General features: G+C 44.7%; 1 protein-coding gene and 1 long non-coding RNA gene across 3 annotated transcripts; one reads left to right on the top strand and one right to left on the bottom strand.

Moving 5' to 3' along the window:
* Positions 1–5,238, top strand: LOC139309354 (uncharacterized). Its single transcript, XR_011599858.1, has 2 exons — positions 1–406; positions 4,871–5,238. It is a non-coding gene; the product is annotated as an uncharacterized lncRNA (long non-coding RNA).
* Positions 4,906–17,219, bottom strand: LOC139309353 (16 kDa beta-galactoside-binding lectin-like). 2 transcript variants are annotated; one of them, XM_070933414.1, is made up of 4 exons: positions 17,118–17,219; positions 11,882–11,961; positions 7,791–7,962; positions 4,906–5,055 (listed from the first exon to the last, which is right to left on the bottom strand). In XM_070933414.1, the coding sequence occupies exons 2-4, from the start codon at positions 11,956–11,958 to the stop codon at positions 4,906–4,908; spliced, it is 399 nt and encodes a 132-aa protein (XP_070789515.1). In that variant the 5' UTR covers positions 11,959–11,961; positions 17,118–17,219. The 2 variants fall into 2 exon arrangements, with proteins under 2 accessions (XP_070789515.1, XP_070789516.1); XM_070933415.1 differs by lacking the exon at positions 17,118–17,219 and adding an exon at positions 14,098–14,116.
* Positions 17,220–24,439: the final 7,220 nt, after the last annotated feature.

Raw genomic sequence — 24,439 nt, 5'->3', positions numbered from 1 at the left:
TTCACTTAATTTTTGGTATTTTCTTTCCGGAGAGCCAACGCGGCAGTCACTTGTTTTGAAAGCAAAGACACACGCGACTTTACTCTTTCTTTTTCTTTTTCTTTTTCTTTTTCTTTCTCTTTCTCTTTCTCTTACTCTTACTCTTACTCTTTCTTCTTTTCTCACGGGGCCGGTCATTCGAGGGGTTAAAATAAAAGAGCGCTTCTTCCTAGACAGGAGAAATTCCAGCGGACGATCATGGTTTCCTCTCCCCGCCTCTATTACTCCCCTTACGTACCACACGTCCTCTCCGTCTATCAGCCAATGCTAACCTGCATGGAGAGCATGCTCTGTTCCATTTGGAAGCTGGACGAATGCCAGGTGTTCCAGGGTTCGCAATGAGAAAAATGCTTGCCGGATTTTGCAGGTGGGATCCTGGATATTCTCAGAGAGGGTTACGATCTGAGGATGTATATTCATTTTTATGCAAATGCAGGCAGCTGCATTGTGTGAACAGCATTTTAAGTATTGATAGAATTATTCTATTCCAGTTTATTGTGGTCGTATAGATAATAAGCACACTAAATGTTAGGTTGTTTTACAGCTGTAGTTCAACACTAACATTTATAAGTGAGACCCAGGATAAGTAACAGTAACAGTTGGAAGGTACCTTAGAGGTCATCTAGTCTAACCCCCTTCTCATGCAGGAGACCTATACTAGGGATTCGAACCGCCGACCTTTCTGATCGACAAGCTCAGTGTCTTAACCACTGAGCCTCCTAGGGAGCTACCAATACACATGATTATATAATGGATCACATAATTAATATATCATTAATTTAAATTAATATTATGTACAATGTACATTATTTCCCCTTTTCTCTAATACAACGTGTAATAGCATTAGAGCTAAAAAAAAGTTCAGAAGTTGAGAATCCTACAGAATTCATTTTATATTTCAGCTCATGAGAAGACTTTAAATCTTCTTCCCTTTTTGGTTTATTGATTGACTGATTGATGAGCCCCTTTACAGAGTTGGACAGCACAATTCATTTAACAACTTTCTTGCTTTGCAACAGAAATTTTGAGCTCAATTGTAGTCATAAATCAAGGAGTATCTGTACTTGAGCAACTCACTGGGTGGTTTTGGTCCTCCAATCTCTATCCATAATTTCACCCGTTTGCTTTTATGGGAATAAAATAAAGGAAATGGCAATGTAATCACACTGAACTGCTAGGAAAGGGGAAGAAAATATACATCTGAGAAAGAGGAAGTTTATCTCCCAGCTTAATATATTGTACCCAATTAATTGTTAAAATAAAGGGGTGTTTTGTTTGAGAGATTTTACTTCTGCAGGAAAGGCAAGCTATAAAAGTAATTAATCAAATTAGATCCTCCAGAGATGGCTAATGGTCAGAGGTAATAAATGTTTTACTTTAAACCATCCAGAGAACACATTTTGCATATTCTTCTGTATTAATATTTTTAAGACATAGTTATATTCTCTGCCTTTTTTGCAGATTTGATCATTTGGGGGGAAAGCTTTTTGATTGATCACAGTTCTAAAATCTTCCCAGTAGATGGCAGTCTCTTATGATTAAATTATACAAATAAAGGTAAAGGTTCATTAATGCTGAATTTGGCTTTTATGAGAAATAAAAGTTTGCCCGCAAATCGGAAGGTTTTGCATCCAATTTACTTAATGAAAATCAAGACAATCATCTAATGGCTTCATAGACCAACTTCCTAACCTCTAAGCTACACAGGTATCCATCAGATCCATATTTGGCTATAAAATCAATAGGAATTAGGGATTTGACAGCTGGTTAAGGTAAATGAATTGTGTGCGCCCTTACTATGGCCAAAAGACTGATTTTGCAATATCGAAAAAATATATGATCCTATTAACTTAATGGATCGAAGACTTGATTGCACCTGCTTCTTATGAGTGCATTGACAATAGATGTAGACCTTGTATAGATAAATGTATGAAATACAGAACTCATTTATATAAAACACAATAAGTTATAGATATGATATGTTATAGTTCTGCTAACTGCTGGCTGCCTGCAATTTGGCAGTTCAAATCTCACCAGGCTGAAGGTTGACTAAGCCTTCCACCCTTCTGAAGTCAGTAAAATGAGGATCCAGATTGTTGGGGGAAATATACTGACTATAAACTGCTTAGAGAGGGCTGTCAAGCACTGTAAAGCGGTATATAAGTCTTAAGTACTATTGCTATTGCTATATACCAGTGATGGCTAACCGTGATGTCAAAAGCTGGGGGAGTGCAGGGTGGTCGCATGCATGCATGCCCAAACCCATAATTCTATGCGCCCTGCCCCCCACGCATGCACGCGTGACCCCCCCCATGCTCCCCTTGCTTTTGGCATGTGATGGCCCGGTGGCCCAGTAGGCCTGTTTTTTGCCCTCCCCAGGTTCCAGAGGCTTTCTAGGAGCCTGGGGAGGGCGGAAACAGCCTCCCCCCTCCCCCCCGGAGGCCGGAAACAGCCCATTTGCCGACTTCTGGTGGTCCCAGAAGGCCCAAAAATCAGCTGGCCAGTTTATGCATGCGTGCTGGAACTGAGCTAGGGCAACGCTCATGTGCCCACAAATATGCTATAGGTTTGCCATCACGGCTATATACAGTGTTTCCCCAAAAATAGGACATGTCCTGAAAATAAGGCCAAGCCTGATTTTTGGGGTGGGCATAAATATAGGCCCTCCCCTGAAAATAAGCCCTAGTGACGGGTGGGCGTGGCCAGCACAGGAGGCAGCCCTTCCCTGGTCACCACCTGGAGTTTCAGCCCCTTAATTGCTGCCTGCTGAGCCAGCGAGGGCTGTGCAACTCGGCCCTAATCTCCAGAGCACCTCCCCAGTTGCCAGCCTCCTCCCCCTTTTCCTGCCGCCTTCTTTATTTGGGATTGCAGCACAGACACACATCCCCAAAATGCTCCATCTGAAGCTTTCAGCCTTGCAATCCTGTGCTGCGATCCCAAAGAAAGAACGGTGTGTGTGTATGTGAGAGAGAGAGAGAAAGAGAAAGAGAGAGATCCAATCCAACCTCGGAGAGTTATCCAGGCCTGGCAGCAACGTTCTCTCCGGCCGTCCGTCCGTCCCTCCCTCTCTCTACACACACACCCTCCCCAACCTCCCAAAGCAACCACATCCCTTCACTAACCTGCTTTCCAGCTCCGTTCTCCACCGGTAAAAAAAAGTACGGTGGGACTACGGTAAAAACACCTTCCAACTTCGAGAGACTTTTTTTCTTCATCAGAAGTTGGAAGGTCTGGGGTTTTTTTTTTTTGTTTTTTTTTACCATAGTCCAACAGACTACGCGCAGGGGAGAATGGTGTTGGAAAGCAGGTTAGTGAAGGGATGTGGCTGCCCTGGGGGGGGGAGGGTTTGGCATGGGTGGCCTGGCTGAAGGGCCTTCAGGTAAGCCGATGTGGGGCCTTGGGGCAGCTCCCCAGGCCCTGCCTTGCTTTGTCCTCCATCCCCCCCCGCCTTGCTTCATTCTTCTTTGCAACGTGCAGCCTCTCACAGTAAGGAGAATTGCTAAGGAGAATTGCAGGCAATTCTTGTTACTGTGAGAGGCTGCACTTTGCTTATGGGCAGTGTGCAGCGTTACATCTTCTGTAACGTTGACAGGCAGGCCAGGGATGTGTGGGGAGGGGGCCAGCCGATAGAGCCCTGAAGGCAGAAGCAGGGGTAAAGGCAGTAGTGGGATTCAAGTAATTTAGCAACGGGTTCTCTGCCCTAATGATTTCTTCCAACAACCAGTTTGCCACACTGCTCAGAAAGTTAACAACCGGTTCTCCTGAAGTGGTGCGAACTGGTTGAATCCCACCGCTGGGTAAAGGGCTCCTGGCCTCCGTGAACGGGCGTGCTGCGGGAGCCTCGGGCCAGGGAGGCAGCAACCGAAAGCGGCGAGGCTCAGGACAGGTTCAGCTCGCAGCTGTGTGCCTCTTGGCCGGTTTATCTCAAGGGCGGGGAGGCTGCATGATCGGAACGCTTGGAGATGGGCGGGTGAGCTAGGGGAAGTGCCGCACTGGGCCTTTAAGCGGGGCGGGCCTTCGGGGAGGAGGAGGAAGCTGCTGCTCTGCCCACCAAGGACAGCCTCCCTGCTCGGAAGTGGAGGGGGGGGAGGGCCTGGTTTCCAGTGACTGGGAAAGGCTCGCACTCAGGAAGCTGTGGCCGCCCCAGCCAGCCGCGCGATGCAGGCTTAGCTGCCCCTGCACAGTGGGTACTTCCACGGCCGCCACCCTCACTGCCTGGCATCTCATCTACCCTATCTTCCTGGTTCCCCTCCACTGTTTCTCTTGCTGCTTTTGCAGCCTCAATCGGCTGCAAAAGCAGCCGTGATTCTTGCCGTCTCTTCTCTCGCTGGGCATGGCAGGGCTTCTTGCCCCTCGCTTCTACCCCCCACCCCACCTGCCACCCCCAAATTGGGCCCCAAAATAATAAGACCCCCCCCCCCCCCGAAAATAAGGCCAAGCCCTTATTTCGGGGTTCAAAAAAATATAAGACAGGGTTTTATTTTCGGGGAAACACGGTGTATATATATATACATGCACACATACTTACATACATACATATACATAAATATGTATATACACACAGGTATATATTAGAAATATAGACCTGAATATTGGAATTATATAAGTATATTTAGAGTAATAAATTTATTGTTATGATACATTTTTTGTTCTTTTCTGTTGTATTTTTTCCCACTTTTTAAAAGCTTTTTCTTTTTGACAATATATACATTTTTACGATAATTATATTAATGTGCTATTTCTTTTATATTATTATTTTAAAAGGAATAAAAAAGAAACTGAGACAGAAGTCAGATGTCTTATTTATTTGCCTTTTCTGTATCTTATTCAGGAAATCTACAGGGTGGAAGTTATGACTATGTTTCATCAACACTTGGTACACTTGAAAGACAGAAGGCTCATGTCTCCATCAACAGAGAAGAATTGGGCAGAATTCAGGCCAAGACGATTGGGGAAGCTGATTTCCTGTCCATCGATCTTCACCTTTATCTCCCCAGATTGGTAGCAGAGGCACATCTGTTAAGAACAGGCCAACGAGTTAATTCCTTCATGAGCTACAGGAAGTGAAAAATCCAGATTCTTCCTCCACCACTCCATATATTTGAAATATAGACATAGTTTTGCCTATGGATGACTAAATACATAGTCACCATTGCTCCAGTTATGGGAATAAATATATAGATATTCCTTGATTTACAACAGTTCATTTAATGACCATTCTAAGTTACGACGACACTGGAAAAAGTGACTTACAATTGCTTTTCACACTTATGACCAGTGGTGTTATTCAATTTTTTAAACAACTGGTTCTGTGGGCATGGCTTAGTTGGGGGTGTGGCTTGGTAGTCATGTGACCGGGTGGGCCTGGCTATGTGCATAGGGACTACTCAGAGGGCTGAAAAAAGTCATTTCTGACTGGTCCTCGCACTTTTGACCGGTCCTCGCACTTATGACCATCCTCACATTTATGCCCGTTGCGGCATTCTTAACAACCATGTCAGTCATTTCATCACTACTTCTCTTCACCATGGTGACAAGATAAGGCTCAAAATGTAAAATGTGAGGACAGTCGTAAGTTCAAGAACTGGCCAAAAGTACGAGGACTGGTCAAAAATAACTTTTTCAGCCCTCTGAGTAGTCCATATGCACATAGGGACTACCCAGAGGGCTGAAAAAAGTCATTTCTGACAGGTCCTCACACTTTTGACTGCAGCATTCTTAATTAAATTAATTAAATAAAAATGACCTGCTGGAGCAGTCCGAGGCAGGCGTTCGGGCCAGCTGCAGGGCAAGGTGATACAATCGGGGTAGGTAGGCTGCTGCTGCCCAGGTGGGAGGCGGGCGCAGGCCTACAGGGCTGGCTGCAGAGTGAAGCGATCGGATGGGGTAGGTCAGGGGTCTGCAACTTTAAACACTCAACCTTAAACACATGTAAACACTTAAACACAACCTCAAACCTGGGTGGGCATTGCCAACTCCATATCACTTACTCCCACCCAGGTTTTGTGGCTCCCAGTATTTTCTTTTAAACAGGTATCTGTCGAGTCCTGCGTGTGTGTGTGTCTCTTTCATCTCTCTCATCTCTTTCTTTCTCCCCTTCATCTCTTTCTCCTCCCACTTTCTCTTCTTCATTTCTCTTTCTCTCCATCTCTTTCTCCCTCCCCCTTTCTCCCCTTCATCTCTTTCCCCTCCTTCTCTCCTTCACCTCTCTTTCTCTCCTCCTCCCCCCCTTTCTCTCCTTCATTTCTCTTTCTCCTCTCCCGTCTGGGCAGGGCAGCAGCGAACCTACCGCACCATCGGGTCACCCCTCGGCTTGGAAGCAGCACCTTAAGCCTGCGCCCCACTGTGCATGTGCCTGCCTGGCTCTTTTTGCTCTTACTGAGCTTCGCAATGGGGCAGACAGCGCCCCTCCTCCTGGAGACCATTACGATGCGGAGCTTCAGCTGCAGCCTGGGCAACCAGTGTTCCAGGGCGGAGAAAAGTTGTGCGTCTCCCCCAGCGACTGGATGGGCTAGGGCAGGGGTGGGCAATTGTGTCTCTTTTACAACCTGTGGACTTCAACTCCCAGAATTCCTGAGACAGCTTGGCCAAGCTTGGGAGTTGAAGTCCACAGGTTGTAAAAGAGACACAATTGCCCACCCCTGGCTAGGGTAGGCTGACGCCGCGCAGGTGGGAGGCGGGGCGGGATGAGAGGCGGGCAAACCAGCAATTTAACAAACGGTTCAGTGTGCTGCAAGGCCAATAAATTACAAAAAAACACCGAACCGTTTGTTAAATTGCTGGTTCACTTGCCCCGCTCCGCCCACCACTATTTATTGCCAATTGGTGTGGAGGGACGGGGCAAGGGGCGGGGCGAGCCAACAATTTAACAAACGGTTCGGCCGAACCGCCTAGAACCAGCAGAATCCCATCACTGCTTATGACCATTGCAGCTTCCCCACAGTCACGTGATCAAAATTCAGACGTTTGGCAACTGATTCATATTTATGACGATTGCAGTGTAATGGGGTGATGTGAACCCTTTTTGGGACCTTCTGGCAAGCAAAGTCAATGGGGAAGTCAGATCCACTTAACAACCGTCTTAGTAACTTAATACCTACAATGATTCACTTAACAACTGTGGCAAGAAAAATCATAAATGGGTCTCACTTAACAACAGAAGTGTTGGCCTCCATTTTGATGGTAAGTGAAGGACTACCTGTACTTGCCGTTTAGGAATTATCTATCCTTCCCAGATTCAAGGAGGCTATAATGCAGCACTCAGATTCTGTGGAGAAGCCCAGATTAAATAACTGGGAGATAACTCTAATGGATAAAAAGAACCAATCGAATTGCATGACTAAAAGGGCAATATGAACAGCCGTGGTGGTTCAGTGGTTAGAATGCAGTATTGCAGGCTGACTCTGCCCACTGCCAGGAGTTCAATCCTGCCCGGCTCAAGGTTGACTCAGTCTTCCATCCTTCCGAGATTGGGAAAATGAGGACCCAGATTGTTGGGGGACAATAGGCTGATTCTGTAAACCGCTTAGAGAGAGCTGTGAAGCGGTATATAAGTCTAATTGCTATTGCTATTGCTATTCAACTTCACTTTAATCTAAGCAGTGGATACAACCTCTCACTACCTTGGGAGCAAAAAAAAAAAGTGATTGAGAAAAGGTAACTCTTTTAACACACAGCCACGTTTGTTTTTTTTTAAAGAGATCCCACATCTTTTGAACTGACACTTCAGTGCCTTAAATGTTCTTCCTGACCTTGATTTCAGCTCCTTCCTGGAACGGGAATATCGATGGCCGTACCTCCGCACCCCACTGGCCATTCGATTTGGAATTACACACCACCTTCTTGACGTCTCCATGGGCTTGAAAGCGAATGCTCAAGTGAATGGCCAGATTTGAATCATCACGACCTAAGTTGATGGCAAAACTAAGAGAGGGAAGGGCGACACATTGAACACATGTTGCGTAAGCCAATTTCAAACATTGCAGTCCCATTTTCAGTGGTTTGGCAGCAAGGCTGGGCTGGTGCTTGGGCTGGTGTTCAGACTGGACTCTGTCAATCACAAGCTTTGATTCATTCTTTCCCTGTTTCTTGCCTTTCCCATTCATGTAGGCAGGGGTGGGATTCAGAAATTTTAGCAACCGGTTCTCTGCCTGGTTGCTGGGTGGGCGTGGCCTACTCGGCCTGTACGGCAGGGGGGGTGTTTTTGCCCCCCACCAGACTCTGGAGGCTTTCCTCAAGTCTCTGGGAGGGCGAAAACGGCCTCCCCCGGTCTCTGGAGGTCCTCCAGAGGCTGGAAACGGGCCCATTTTCGGACTTCCAGTAGGCTCATTTTTCGCCCTCCCCAGGCTCTGGAGACTTTCCTCTAGCCTCCAGGAGGGCAAAAATGTCCTCCCCGGGCTTCGGAGGCCCTCTGGAGGCTGGAAATGGGCCCGTTTCTGGACTTCCAGAACTTCCGGTAGGCCCATTTTTCGCCCTCCAAGAGTCTCCACACGGGCTGAGGCTGTTTTGCATCCAAAACAGGCTGCATGGAGACTCCTGGGAGGGGCAGGGAGTGATGGGCGGGGTCAGCCAATCCTTGCAACTCCCAGTTTGGCGAACCAGATTAAAATTAACATCCGGTTCGCCCGAACTGGTATGAACTGGCTGAATCTCACCCCTGCGTGTTGATAAGGCAAGCCTTGGGGTTGACTCCTGGAGGAACTGGTCTACCAGTGCCTGCTTATCCTTCTAGGAAGTGTTCTCTTCTCACCAGGTCCATTGTGGTTCCCTGATGGAGGCCCTGAATGTCTTCCTACATTCTCTCACCTGAAATAATCCCCTTAATTTTCTTTTCATTTTCTTCTGAAACATCATAATTTCATTGCAGCAGACCCTAGTATACCTCAATTGTTTTACCACCATGATGGCACTGGATTCAGCGGGACTTTGGTTAACAAACCTTTGAAACATCAAGCCTACATTACATCCACTTCTTCTTAATTGCAAAACCGAAGGAAAATACTGGGACCAAACCTCTGGCCTAAAACTGAAAAAAAAATGCCCACTGGGGATGCTGAATAGAGCTTTTAGACAGGGTCGAGAATCATTGATAGGGAAAGTTGGTTGGTTTAATGGGCATTATTAAATGCAATAATTTTTTTTAAAAAAGATAATAGTGCAACTTTAGAGCAACCCAGCACAAAATGGCTACTCAGGGCAGTGACCAGCTGCTGGAGGAGAAGGGATATTACAAGCCCTGGAGCTGTGGTGGAATGTAGTCCAGATTCCCAGGAGAAAGGGAGTATATTCCAGAGGAATAAAAGACAGCAAAGTTTAATGTGGGAGAAAGAAAGTTAAGAAAGCACCTCCCTAGGAGTTCTCAGAGTATAGGTTTAGTGCAGGAGTGTCAAACTCAAAGCCCATGGGCTAGATTCGGCCCATGGGGTGCTTAAATCTGGCCCATGGGGCAACCTGGGAAATAGCAAAGGACCAGCCCGTGGTGCCTCTGGCAGCCAAAATGGGGCACAGGGGAGGCACGCACGGCCCCCCTGTGACCTGTCTTCATCCTGGACGGCCTCTGCAGTACCCTGCTGGCCAAAATGGCCGGCAGAGTGCTGCAGGAGGCCATCTAGGCCGAAAACAGGGCACAGAGGGCACATACGGCCCCCCACATCCCGTTTTGGCCAGCAGGGTACTGCATGAGGCCATCCAGGCAGAAAATGGGGCGCAATGGGGGCCATGTGCAGCCTCTTCCCCACTCCATTTTTGCCAGCAGGGTGCTGCAGAAGGCAGCCATCTCTTTCACCCCACCACACTCCACCCCGGCCGGCCCACAGAGGAGAACTACAATGCTGATCCAGCCCTCAAAGAAATCCAGTTTGACAGCCCTGGTTTAGTGTGTCTTTCTTAGTTTTTGAGCCTGACAACAGCCAACTGATGCTGTAACTGAATCTCAGTCTGAAGGAAGCCCTACACACTATCCAACCTGAGGGGCTTAAAATGGCTCCCGTTGAAAAGCATCCATTTTGAATCAGAGCTAGAAAATTCAACTGGAGCAGGGGAAGTGGGAAGTACCTTTGCAGTGGTCTGGGGTTGGAAGAAGGACATCTTTTTCTGCATTTAGGAGATAGGGGGCATATTACTGATGGGCAGAGCAGAGTGTCTGGATCTGCCCTTAAAAAACGGGGCACAGAAGTTGGGCTGAACATAATGTAGAGTCTGAAGACTGTGAGTTGGCTATGTCTGGGTTGAAGGAGAAGAACCATCAATTTGAATGCGAGAGAAACTTACTATGGTGAAGAATGGTTTGTGGATGGGGAGGTTCAGCTTTAGCCATGAATATTGCTGCCCTTCATAATCAGGCAAGCTGAAAGTGAGGTTTGCTCCCAGGGAATCTCCCAATGGCAATTCTGCACTGGAGTATTAGGCTGATTATCCTATGTTAACAGGGATCCCCAACGTCCCAGGCCTAGCTCCAGTCCATAGCCCACCAGGAACTGGGCCACACAAGTGAACGAAGCCCCATCTGCATACATGCAGGATACAGACAATATACACAATCATGCCCCCCCCCACAAGTCCGCAGAAAAAAAATTCATGTAACCGGTCCCTGGTGCCCCAAAGGTTAGGGGCCACTGAATGTGAAGACTTGTGGATTTCAATTCCCATTGATGCTGGCTGAATTCTGGGATATGAATTCCAAATTCTGAGAGTTGACAGCCATGCATCTTAAAATTATTCAGGTTGAGAAACATTACTAGCAGTTTCCTAAGTCAACTTCAGACATTTCACTGTGAATTACAGTGGATGGGGCCAAAATTAAATTTAGGGGATAACTTCCTGCTGAAGATAGATCAGTGTTGTGGGTATTGTGCAGTGGTGAAATTCATTTTTTTTTACTACTGGTTCTGTGGGCGTGGTGTGGCATGGCAGGGGAAGGATACTGCAAAATTCCCATTCCCTCCCCACTCCTGGGGAAAGGATATTGCAAAATCTCCATTCCCACCCCACTCTGGGGCCAGCCAGAAATGGTATTTGCTGGTTCTCCGAACTACTCAAGATTTCCACTACCAGTTCTCCAGAACCTGCTGAATTTCACCTCCGGTATTATGGTATATTCACAAAATCACAGTACAGTATGTGAACACAATCACATTTTTTCTCTTCTCCCCCCCACCCCCAAATGCTTACAAGGATTTGCAAGACAAAAATGACTTTGGGGGAATCTCGGGATATTAAAAAAGGCTGCATTGTTGAAAACAGATTGAAGGTGGCTCATTATCCATTTCCACACCAGCAAACCATGTTGCCTGTCATGGTGCTGGAATCCCGCTTCAGTCATTTCAAAGTCATTTCATAGCAATTGTTGATCATTTTAAGATATTCTGTTCACAAACTGAATTTCTTAAGCTCACTGCCAATGAAAACACAGCATTAATAATATTTATATGAGCAACAGAAGTGGGAAAGGAAGACTTTTAAATTTGCCCAAAGTCAGAAAGGACTTAATGCAGGGCTGAAATCCAGCAGGTTCTAACAGGTTCTGGAGAACTGGTAGTGGAAATTTTGAGCAGTTCAGAGAACCAGTAGCAGAAATTTTGAGTAGTTTGGAGAACCAGCAAATATCACCTCTGGCTGGCTGCAGAGTAGGGTGGGAATGGGGATTTTGCAGTATCCTACCCCTGGAGTGGAGTGGGAATGGAGATTTTGCAGTATCCTTCCCCTGCCATGCCCACCAAGCTACGCCCACCAAGCCACACTACACCCACCAGCCACACCCACAGAACCAGTAGTAAAAAAAATTAATTTCATCACTGACTTAATGTCATTTCAGACCTGCCTAAAGCCAATTAATCATACAAACCTCTTGGCCCCTTGATGGATTTTCCCCTTCAGTTTGATGCAGTCACCAGGTTTCACCGACAAATCAAAGACTCTCATGATCTGAAAGAGAAACGAACAAGTGTGTGTGTTGTGATGTCCATGGCTTTTAGGACCAAAACACTTAATCCCTACAAATTCAATAGGAAACATCTTCCACTATGAATGCTCTACCAAGAAATCCCCTGGATGTCTTCAGGTGTGTTGGGACCTCTCCACCCAGAACTTGTTGCAAAAAATGTCAAGGAATGTGAGTATTGGTAGATCTGGTAAACATCATGATGTCAAAATCATGTTGTCAGGGTTCCTACAGATGCCCTAATGAAATCATGAATCTCAAGCCAAGTTTCAAAAGAAATCCAGATATTTATTAGGAGCTTCATGTCGGCACATTCCCAAATGAAGCCAGCTCTGACCCAACGTAATTTATTGAATAGAATAGAATAGAATTTTTTATTGGCCAAGTGTGATTGGACACAGAAGGAATTTGTCTTGTTCCTTGTGTGTCCTATGCTCCAATCATGACCCTGTTTCCCCCCTCCCCCCAGGGTGTGTCATCAATCACATTCGCCAATGAAGCAATTTTGCGGGTTATAGCGGTCACTCCCATCGCTGCTGTAAGTAAGACTGGGATACAACCTTGAGAGAGATAAGCATAGAATGTGCATCTGTCTTTGGCTGCTGTCCCATTTTGCCGGTTTCCCACCCTCCCTCCCTTGCTTATGGCAACTCGAGAGCAGGCCAGGTGGTGGTGAAATGTAAAATTTGTTACTACCGGTTCTATGGGCGTGGCTTGGTGGTGGTGGTGGTGGGTAATATGACTGAGTGGGCATGGTCAACTTTTTTTTTTATTTTTAAAACCATTTTTTCTACAACCTCTTCAGCTGAAGAGGTTGTAAAAAAAATGCTTTAAAAAGCCTCTGATGATCCCAGCTGACTTGCCTGATCGGCAGAGGCTTTTTCTTTTCTTTTAAGGCTCTGAAGTTTGCAGCTGACTTTCCTGATCAGCAGAGGCTTTTTCTTTTTTTTTCTTTTTTTTTCTTTTTTTTTAGCCTCTGACGATCCTAGCTGAGTTGTCTGATCGGCAGAGGCTTTTTTTCTTTTAAAAACATTTTTTTCTACAACCTTTTTGTCCGAAGAAGTTGTAGAAAAAATGCTTTTAAAAGCCTCTGACAATCCCAGCTGAGCCGCACGATCATCAGAGACTTTTTTTTTACTTTTAAAAGCATTTTTTCAGCGAAAGAAGTTGTAGAAAAAACGCTTTTAAAAAAAAGCCTCTGATGATTGCTTAGCTGGGCATGGGGGCGTGGGGGGGCAGGGATTTTTGCTACCAGTTCTCCGAACCACCCGTCACCATTGCTACCGGTTCGGGCGATCCAGTCCGAACCAGGAGCATTTCACCCCTGAGGCCAGGGATGCTTTGCGAGTTGACACATGTCATATGTATCATGGTGCAATGTCCCTTATCTCATCCCCAGATCCTTAGGATCTGAAGGGCGTTGATGAAAGTGAAAGGCCCGTGTAAACTTTCAAACCAATTTCAGATTTTTCACTATGTTACTGAAATATCTGAATCCCACCTATTCAACAATTCATAGCTTAGTATATAGTGTGTGAAGCCAGATTACATCCGGACTCTATACATCTATATAATGTACTGTACTGTATACTAGTATTGTACTGAAACCTGTACTAGGATAATGTGTGAAGTATGTTCTGTACAGGTAGTCCTTGACTTACAACAGTTAGTTTGGTGACTAAATTTACAACGGCACTGAAAAAATGACTTATGACAGTTTTTCACACAACCATTGCAGCATCCCCATGGCCATGAGATCAAAATTTGGACTATTGGCAACTGACTCATATTTATGATGGTTGCAGTATCCGGGGTTCGTGTGATCACTTTTTCTGACCTCCTGACAAGCAAAGTCAACGGGGAAGCCAGATTCACTTTGCAACTGTTGTTAAGGATATTGTTGTTGTGTTACCAACCAGCAGAGTGGATTGCACAGAGAAACGTTGCTGAGAGCAATGAATAAGAGTTATGCAAACTGGTTTATCAAAAGCTTACTTTATAGTAGAAAAACAGTCTCATAGTCTTTAAACAAATTCCAAGTCTTTGCCAGTAAATCAGTCCAGTAGTTACAGAATCTTCTTACCCAACAAACAGTAGATTGGTTAGAATAACAAACTCACTCTGGTTCACGATGGTTGCAGATCCATCAAACAATGATTAGCAGATAACAACTCCTCTCAATGGTAGCTTATCATAGCAGCTTCATTATCAACAGCAGACTGAATACGTTACAGTACCTTGCTTAAATATTCTCACAACCAGTAATTATAGCATGACTCAGCATTAAAGCCACATAATACATATACATCTTAAAGTTACAGTACACTTATATTGCCTGTACAACATAGTTAGGCTCAAACCATATCCTAACAACTGTGTTATTAACGTAACAACTGCAATGATTTACTTAACAACTGTGGCAAGGAAGATTGTAAAATGGATCACAACTCAACTGTCTTGCTTAGCAGCAGAAATGTTGGGTTCACTTGTGGTCGTTAATTGAGGACTACCTCTAATACTAAGCATGTTTTGTTACCCATGATTTTCTGAAAATCTTATAATTAACTGAATTCATGCAACAAGCAGTAAACCCAACCAAGGAAATCTAATCGTTGTGAATGTGTGAATTGGGTTAATTTGAAATTTGAGGAGTGAAATTTGCCTGGCTTAGGTAAGATTCCAACTTCTATTTGGACTTTGCAATGAACCTTATCTCCAAATGGTCTTTGTAATAAACCTTATCTCCACATGGTTAATCAGTAAAGAACCATCAATTTGTTTGACGGCCTTTGACACTACGCATCATCACACAATAGACTTTGTTTCGAGAAATGCTTAGCTCATCTTGGTCTTTGAAGTTATAGTTGTAGTCTGAAATTCAGAGCTACACCTCAAGGCCAAGTTTGTTAATCTATGCCAATACAGCCTTGTGCAACCACTACTAGACAAAAGAACTACTAAGTCTGAAAATTCTAGAATCTCTTACATGTCACGCAAAGTACGTTTGAGTGGGATTGTTAGATGATCATCTAACTCTTTGCTGTCATCTATTGTCCATTAAGAATTTTACAGTCCGGTTATGGGAATCCTAGGTAGAGCCACATCTTTTAGAAGTTTAAATATCTATCTTCAGATAAAGTTGCCCTTCGCATGAACAATCTGTCATTCCAACTAGGAGGCAGATGCCAGGCAAGAGTTAATGACCTAGAAAAACGTCATTGGTCTGAGGGAATGCATCTTACATGCAAAAGTAAATTTGGGCTGGGTTAGGTCAGATATTTTGCCCTGAGGGAAATGAGACCATTAGCACTGCAATCATCCCAAATATTATAATATCCAAGGCTGGCTGGTTGAGTCACTTACTGACTCAATTATTCCAACAATGAATGAATACTTTCCTGTCCTCTCATGACAGACCCCTCTGCCAACTGCAAGAAAGTCTGGCTTTGCAGATCAAGAATGGTGATTCCTAGTTTTTTGGTAAAACATCAGCTTTTGTGCTGAACAGATATTCTAAAAACCCTTATCTGAACAGACTTGTCTAGGCATTTCAGGAAAAATCAAAACCACCATTCATACATTGTAATTTTTATAGAGGAACTCGTTCATTTTACCCATCTTGCAACAACACCCAGACAGAACTTTAACATAAAAGGTAAAGGTAAAGGTACCCCCTGCACATATGTGCTAGTCATTCCCAACTCTAGGGGACGGTGCTCCTCTCCATTTCAAAGCCGAAAAGCCAGCACTGCCCAAGGGCATCTCCGTGGTCATGTGGCTGGCATGACTAAACACCAAAGGCTCATGGAACGCTGTTACTTTCCCACCAAAGGTGGTCCCTATTTTTCTACTTGCATTTTTTATGTGCTTTCGAACTGCTAGGTTGGCAGAAGCTGGGACAAGTAACGGGAGCTCACCCCGTTACGCGGCACTAGGGATTCGAACCGCTGAACTGCCGACCTTTCGATTGACAAGCTCAGCATCTTAGCCACTGAGCCACCGCATCCCTTCATAACATCCCTTTGTATGTTAAGGACTTTAACATACAAAGTTCTTAATTTCTGATCCCAAGGACAGTATCACCAATATCATGATAATTTTTCATGGAAGCAGCTTGGACATGTAATCAAACATCCATGATTACCATATTCTTATTGGTCTTTATATAATTTCATATTTTATATAGGTAGGTAATACAGAGCTAGTAGGAAGCTTCATTCTTGCTCATAATGACTGACCAATCTACAGGCTTTAGTCATAACACAGTACAATGGATTCATATACAGAGTGGACCAAAAGTCAGGTGCCATAGACAGAATATTATATACAGTGGTGGGATTCAGCCAGTTCGCACCACTTCGGGAGAACCGGTTGTTAACTTTCTGAGCAGTTTGGTGAACTGGTTGTTGGAAGAAATCATTGGGGCAGAGAACCGGTTGTTAAATTATTTGAATCCCACCACTGATTATATACATGTATTAAATATCACATTTGGTTACCATTTTCTTCTAAATGCTTCCTAACTCGTGTTCCTAACTCATTTGAAAATTCTTAAGTATGGTAACATGAAAAAAAATACCAATAAAACATATTGTGATAGCCTATAGAAGCTGACATTTGGCTAACAACGTATATACTCCAAAAACAGACAGATTACATTATGGCATAGCAGGATCTGTGAACCAGACTATTATGGTTTGTAAACCATGATTTTTGCCTTAGCATTGTGTACAAAGTACAAGCTAGTTAAAACAATCTGGTTTATCACATTATGCTTGAAGTGTCCTTGAAAATATGCAAATGACTAAGAGAATATGACTTATTTGTATTTTTCCAGTAGGAGTTTTAACTATTTAGTAAGGATATTTTACTACCACATTATCCCAAAATAAAAAAAATAGTTTAAAAAGTGAATTCTTAGAATGAACTGCAAAAAGCTATCATTTTCTATGCCCCAGAAATCTGAAGAATCATGAAACTTTGTCTCAAGAGCATCTGATCTCTAGGTCTCCCGGCATAATATCAACTGCATGCAATCTATCCTATCATTATACAAATATATTAAGGGAAGGGAAGCTTACTAAGTACTCAACGGTCTGCTATACCCAACAGCCTATCTGCCCAGTTAAAGACAACTTACTGATTGCTTGGTGATTCAGTTCTAGGAAGAGTCCAGGAATGACCAAGGTGTGTCCCCTGTCTAAATTTTAAATAATGGCTTGAAGGGGCATTGCCATTTCCCCAGCCAATGAGATGTAAGTCCATAGACAATCAGGAGAAAATGGGCTGACCCTTGAAAAACTGAATTCATTCTACCGTTCGGCTTAATAGTTTATGTCATTTGCAGACAAGGTGTGGAAGAAGGAGTGGTGGAACCTGGATGGACTCAGCCTAAAGTCAATAAGTACCCATAAATGGAATGGATCCAACTGCTCTTGAATTCTGTTGGTTCTTATCTAATGCCAAGATAGGGCTCACTATTAATGATTAGATTCTTGGGCATAGGCATGATTACTGATAAATCAGTTTAATTGGAATTTCATATATGCTCTGACTCCTGGTCTTTTATGCCCGACATAAGGGCAGGTACAAGTCAAGTGTAGAACAAGGAAGAAAAGCCATTAAAAAAAAGAAGTTATTTATTTATTTTTATTTATTTTATTAAATTTTTATACCGCCCTTCTCCTACTGGACTCAGGGCGGTGAACAGCAAAGAATAAAAACATCACATACAAAATTTAAATTTTTTAAAAGAATTAAACAAATTTTGGCCCAATAAATTTAAAACCACCCAAGTAAAATCAATTTACAATTAAAAATATCTAAAAATATCTAAAAATATCTAAAAATATCTAAAAATATCTAAAGGGGGGGGGGTTACGCCAGCTCAGCTTGATGAAATAAACAAGTTTTAAGGGCACGGTGAAAAGCACAGAGATCTGGTATCTTACGTATCTCCGGGGGCAGGTCGTTCCAGAGGTCAGGTGCTGCCATAGAGAAGGCCCTCACCTTGGGGGTTGCCAGCCGACATTGTCTGGCCGATGGCACCCTGAGGAGTCCCTCTGTGTGGGAGCGTACAGGCCAGTGGGAGGCTATCGGTGGCAGAAAGCGGTCGCATAAGTACCCAGGCCCTAAGCCATAGAGCACTTTAAAGGTGACCAACACCTTGAAGCGCACCCGGAAGACCACCGGAAGCCAATGCAGCTCGTGCAGGAGGGGTGTCACATGGGAGTGCCCCATCGCTCCTATAATCCCCTGCACAGCATATTCTGCACCAGTTGGAGCCTCCAGGTGCTCCTCAAGGGGAGCCCCATGTAGAGAGCATTACAGTAGTCCAGGCGGGAAGTGACGAGTGCCTGAGTGACCGTGCGTAAGGAGTCCCGATCCAGAAAGGGATGCAATTGGCGAATCAGGTGAACCTGATAAAAAGCCCCCCTGGCCACGGCCTTCATATGCTCTTCTAAAAACAGCTGTGCGTCCAGGAGGACGCCCAAGTTGCGAGCCCTCTCCATGGGGGCTAGTAACTTGCCCCCAATAGCCAGCGATGGCACCAGCTGGCTATATCGGGACTCCGGAAGCCACAGCCACTCGGTCTTGGAGGGGTTGAGTCGGAGCCTGTTTCTCCCCATCCAGACCTGCACGGCCTCTAGGCACCGAGACATCACTTCAAGGGCATCATTGGGATGACCTGGGGTGGAGATGTACAGCTGAGTATCATCAGCGTACTGATAGAACTCCACTCCAAAACCACAGATGATCTCGCCCAGTGGCTTCACATAAATGTTGAATAGGAGGGGTGAGAGGACCGACCCCTGCGGCACCCCACAAGTAAGGCACCTCAGGGTTGACCTCTGCCCCCCTGCCAACACTGACTGCGACAGGCCAGAGAGATAGGAGGAGAACCACCGTAAAACGGTGCCCCCCACCCCCAACCCCTCGAACCGGCGCAGCATGATACCATGGTCGATGGTATCAAAAGCCACTGAGATATCTAACAGGACTAGGATAGAGGAACAACCCCTATCCCGAGCCCTCCAGAGATCATCCACCAATGCGATCAATGCCGTTTTCGTGCTGTGCCCAGGCTTGAAGCCGGACTGGAGCGGATCTAGATAGACAGCTTCATCCAGGTACCGCAGAAGCATGTTTTTCAGTGATATTTTTGAGCAGGAACTATAACTCATTGGATATTCTTATAACTATCTTTCTACAATGCACACACTTATCCTTTATTTAAATCAGCGTTAATTCTGAGTTTGCACTGAAACTTAAACTAGGCATGCTGGCTTATTCTGTACAACATTCTAGGCCAGTGATGGCTAAGCTTTTTCAGACTAACTGCCCAAAGTGTGTGTGCATGTGTGTGAATGCATGCACAGGTGCCCGAGCCCCCAAAATGCAATGCCCCCTGCACATGCGCCCCACCCCCATGCATGTGCCCCACCCCATGCAGGTGTGCGCAGCCCCCCACATGAGCCCCCCGCATGCACACATGGCTCCTGCACGTGCCCTGCCCCCACATGCACTCGCGTTCCCCCCCCCACATGCGTTCCGCCCCTGTACATGCACAACAGAGATCCAAAGACCAGCTGGCTGGTGGGAGGCGCGACCAGCTGGCTGGTGAGAGGTGGCCGAACTCCCAAAATGCAATGTGCGGGCTCCTCCCATGCATGCACCCCACCCCCTGTGCATGCGCCCTGCCCCCTGTGCATGCACATACCACCGCACGCGTCTTTACCCCTTGCACATGTGCAGGCATCCTTGCATGCCCCCCGCCCCCCCACGAATGCCTGACAGAGACCCGAAGATCAGCTGGCCTGTGGGAGGTGTGCACGCATGCGCGGCACAGTTGAATTGGGGTGACAGCTCGCGTGCCCACAGAGAGGATGCTGCGTGCCACCTCTGGCACGCATGCCATAGATTCACCATCACAGTTCTAGGCTAAAATTAGGTTTGCTAATGGTTAGTACTTTAGGCCAACCTAGCAAATCCTTCTGTATTCCCTGGCATTTATTTCCAAGATTATAGTCCTTAATGTGGAGCTTTTTTCTAAAATTTTTTTCAACCAGGTGGATTTCCACCTATACTGGAACAACTGTTTCCTAACTTCCCAGCCAGCAAAGCAAATGATCATGTAAGCTCTCGGAGTTTGGGCCTCACCACATCTGGAGGGCTGCCTTACTGGGGGAAGAAGCTAAGGTCAATGGGATTTACTTTTGAAAGACAAGTGAAGGATCATAGTGTTATTTTTTTTTTTTTTAATTTGATTTATATGCCGCCCTTCTCCGGAGACTCAGGGTGGCTTACAATGTGCTCAGCAATAGCCTTCATCATTCCACATTCATACGTTCACACTGAACCATGTTTTTGTTAATACACAGTTTTCTGGCTAAATCAGAATTGTCTGGGTTCTGATATAGCCCTTAAACTATAAATCCCAATTGATGCAAATGCTAATAGGGTTCAGCCAAACAATTAAACCGTGTGTTGGTTTATTACATTGTAAAAATCAGAGCTAAGTCTGTGATTGCTACCATGGCTCAAGACTGGGGTTTTTTTGGGGACTGCCTTTTCCAAAATGTTTCTGTGTATTCTATCCAGAGATGGGTTTCAACAGGTTTTGATCAGTTCTGCAGAACTGGTAGCGGAAATTATGAGTAGTTCGGAGAACCGGTAAATACCACCTCTGACTGGCCCCGCCCCCATCTATTCTCTGTCTCCCAAGTCCCGACTGATCGGGAGGAAATGGGGATTTTGCAATGTCCTGGATTCCTACGCTGGTTTTGTTCGTTGGAAGCCAGTTGGAAAGGTCGCAAATGGCCATGCTGTGACCCCCGCCCCCCCAGAACACTGCAACCATTGTAAATACATGCCGGTTACCAAGCACCCAAGTTTTGATCAGAGGATGATGAGGATGCTGCAATGGTCATAAGGACTGACCACTTTTTCCAGTGCTGTTCAGAACTTCAAAAGTTCATTGAACAAATGGTTGTAAGTTGAGGATTACCTGTACTAGACTCAAAACTGCAGGTTTTCAATTTCAGTAAGCATGTACTGAATTCAATTCAATTCAAATCTTTATCGTCAGTGCACAACATATATATAATGAGATTGGTTGAGCTCCCTCAGTGCACACACACACACACACACACACACACCCCAACACAATACAACTCACAGTGAAGACAGAAAATCCCTAACCCAGGGGTGGGCAATTGTGGCCCTTTTACAACCTGTGGACTTCAACTCCCAGAATTCCTGAGACAGCCAAGCTGTCTCAGGAATTCTGGGAGTTGAAGTCCACAGGTTGTAAAAGGGCCACAGTTGCCCACCCCTGCCCTAACTCAATAAATCATATTAACAAAACACCTAGTTCTATTATACCAGTGTGAACATGTTACACATTGCACCGGCTCTGCAGTCCATTATACTACGTAGTTATGATGTTTTTTCTCATTCAGGAGTCTGACAGCCCACGGATAAAAACTGTTCTTCAGCCTGTTTGTGCGTCTGGCTATGCTTCTATATCTCCTTCCCAATGGTAGGAGGGTAAAGAAGTGATGACCAGGGTGAGAATTTTTATAATAAGGAATATTAGCCATGTAAGCATTTATTCACACTGAAGATTATAAGACATGATGGATATGTGAGACTTGAAGGATTAAGGATGAACCGTTACAGCATCCCCATGGCCACGTGATCAATAGTCAGATGTTTGGCAATTGACTCATATTTATGACGGTTGCAATGTCCCGGAGTCACATGATCACCTTTTGCCACCTTCTGACATGCAAAGTTAATGAGGAAGTCAGATTCACTTAACAACTGTGTTACTAACTGAACAATGGCAATGATTCACTTAACAATTGTGGAAAGAAAGGTCATAAAATGGGGCAAAATTCACTTAACAATTGTCTCACTTAGCAACAGAAATGTTGGGCTCAGTTATGGTCATAAGGCAAGGATTACCTGTACTGTGATGGCTTGGTCTACAGTTTAGACCAGGGGTGGGCAACTGTGGCCCTTTTACAACCTGTGGACTTCAACTCCCAGAATTCCTGAGCCGGCTTGGCTGGCTCAGGAATTCTGGGAGTTGAAGTCCACAGGTTGTAAAAGGGCCACAGTTGCCCACCCCTGGCTTAGACTAAAACGATAGTGGGGAGTGAACTCCAAAAAGCAGTAAGAGCAGGATAAATATTTAATGTAATTTAGTTTTAAAAAATTTACAATTCAACAGGAATTTTTGGAGACCCCTTGAGGAATTCCCCAACTCTTTCAGGGATTGCATGCAACCCCAAAGAGATAAATCCATTGTGATTCCCAATATATGATTCTGTTTATGGCTGTTATTTTACTCCGGTCCAAGAAAGTGTGCCTTTTGGTGCAGTTTCTGGAGTTGCACCAGCAGGAGGCACAATTGAGCATCCATAGATTTCCCAGAGGCAGTTTTGATTGGCGCCAAAGGGAACAAAATACCTGTCTTTCCAGAGATCCATCACTATATTTCTTAAGATTATGTCAACCTGATGGTGCAATTACATTCCCTGCATTAACAAACTATGTTAACAAAAGTTGAGCCAGACACTGATCAGGTGTTTTAAGGCCTTTAAAAAAATAATAATGATCCTCATTCTGCATTTGTGAATTCTGTGCTCTCAAACTGACATTCCCCCGGGACAGTAATTTCCTTTGACACCTGCAGTAATGACAATATAATGACTGAAATGAAGAACCTGGTGCTTAAAGCAATCCCTGGAGCCCCAAGCGGCTTTCAAAGTTGCCAGGGGCGGCTGATTGCTTTGTTCTTTTCCAACTTTCTTTTCTTCTTGAGAAAGTTGAGACACTTATAATCATAATAATTAAGTAGTTGCTTCTTTGATTCTCCATATTCCCTCTTCTAAAGGTATACGGAGTTCTTAATAAGCTGTGAGGAGGTAGTGACACAAAGCCTTAAGGGAATATGGCTGAAATTAAAATAAATAATGGCAAAAGGCCAAACATTTCACACTGCATAACAGATAAATTGCCTTGTCTTCGTTGCTACCCAGATGGCACAGTATCAGCAATTGGATGAAATACAATACACATTTAGGCCTGCCTAGAGCAGCTGCTTTGCAGGCTAACGTTAAGAAATGATTTATCAAATGAATTTATTACATATACTTCATTGGTGAATGCCACCTGCTTCAATGAAATGCACAGTCAGCTAGGCACACAGAACCATATACAAGTGAGACTTGGATTCAATGGATCTCATTTAAAAGACTTTGGATGCAACAGACCAAACCATTTTGAATCCCCTTGCTGCTGCATCCAAAGTAGTGAATACCACTTTATAATGCCTTGGTAAGGCCACACTTGAAATACTGCATCCGGTTTTGGTCGCCACGATGTAAAAAAGATGTGGAGACTCTAAGAAAGAGTGCAGAGAAGAGCAACAAAGATGATTAGGGTACTAGAAGCTAAAACATATGAAGAACGGTTGCAGGAACTGGGTATGTCTAGTTTGATGAAAAGAAGGACTAGGGGAGACATGATAGCAGTGTTCCAATATCTCAGGGGCTGCCACAAAGAAGAGGGAGTCAAGCTATTCTCCAAAGCATCTGAGGACAGGACAAGAAGCAATGGGTGGAAACCAGAGGTTTCAGCAGGTTCTGACCAGTTCTGGAGAACCTGTAGTGGAAATTTTGAGTAGTTCGGAGAACTGGTGGTAAAAATTCTGACTGGCCCCATCCCCATCTATTCTCTGCCTCCCAAGTCCCAGCTGATCGGGAGGAAATGGGGATTTTGCAGTAACCTTCCCCCGGAGTGGGGTGGGAATGGAGATTTTATAGTATCCTTCCCCTGCCATGCCCATCAAGCCATGCCATGCCCACAGAACGTGTAGTAAAAATTTTTTGAAACCCACCACTGGTGGAAACTAATCAAGGAGAGAAGCAACCTAGAACTAAGATGAAATTTATGACAGAACAATTAATCAGTGGAATAACTTGCCTTCGGAAGCTGTAAATGCTCCAACACTGGAAATTTTTAAGAAGAAATTGGATAACCATTTGTCTGAAGTGATGTAGGGTTTCCTGTCTAAGCAGCGGGAATTTAACCTGAATACTGAGGTTTTAGTTTAGAAAAAAAAAACAACTCAATACATTAACATCTTTTGTCTTTAAAAGAAAAACACAGTAACAGAGCTTTCAATGGTACAAACAACTTTTTATTGAAAGGTAAAAGTTTGCCTTTGGCATGCTTTTGAACTTGGGAAAGTTAAAAGAGTCAAGGCTTCTGTGTTATAGGTGTGGTGTATGTAAGATAACGCAGCGAACCGTAGACTTTTAGAGACAAGCTATGAACAGTTTTGATTCAGGCTTTGCAGGTAACTTTCAGGACGGGCTTATGAGCAGGCGGGGAAAAACCAAGTTACTGATCAGGAGGGTAATTCGGCTAACCAATAATTGGGACTCCTCC

This window comes from Pituophis catenifer, unplaced genomic scaffold (assembly GCF_029215685.1).
Source record: "Pituophis catenifer annectens isolate HBS135680 unplaced genomic scaffold, rPitCat1.0.hap2 SCAF_2, whole genome shotgun sequence".
NCBI lineage: Eukaryota > Metazoa > Chordata > Lepidosauria > Squamata > Colubridae > Pituophis > Pituophis catenifer.
The sequence above is the reverse complement of the archived record's forward strand: the minus strand, read 5'-3'. Positions and strand labels throughout refer to the sequence as shown.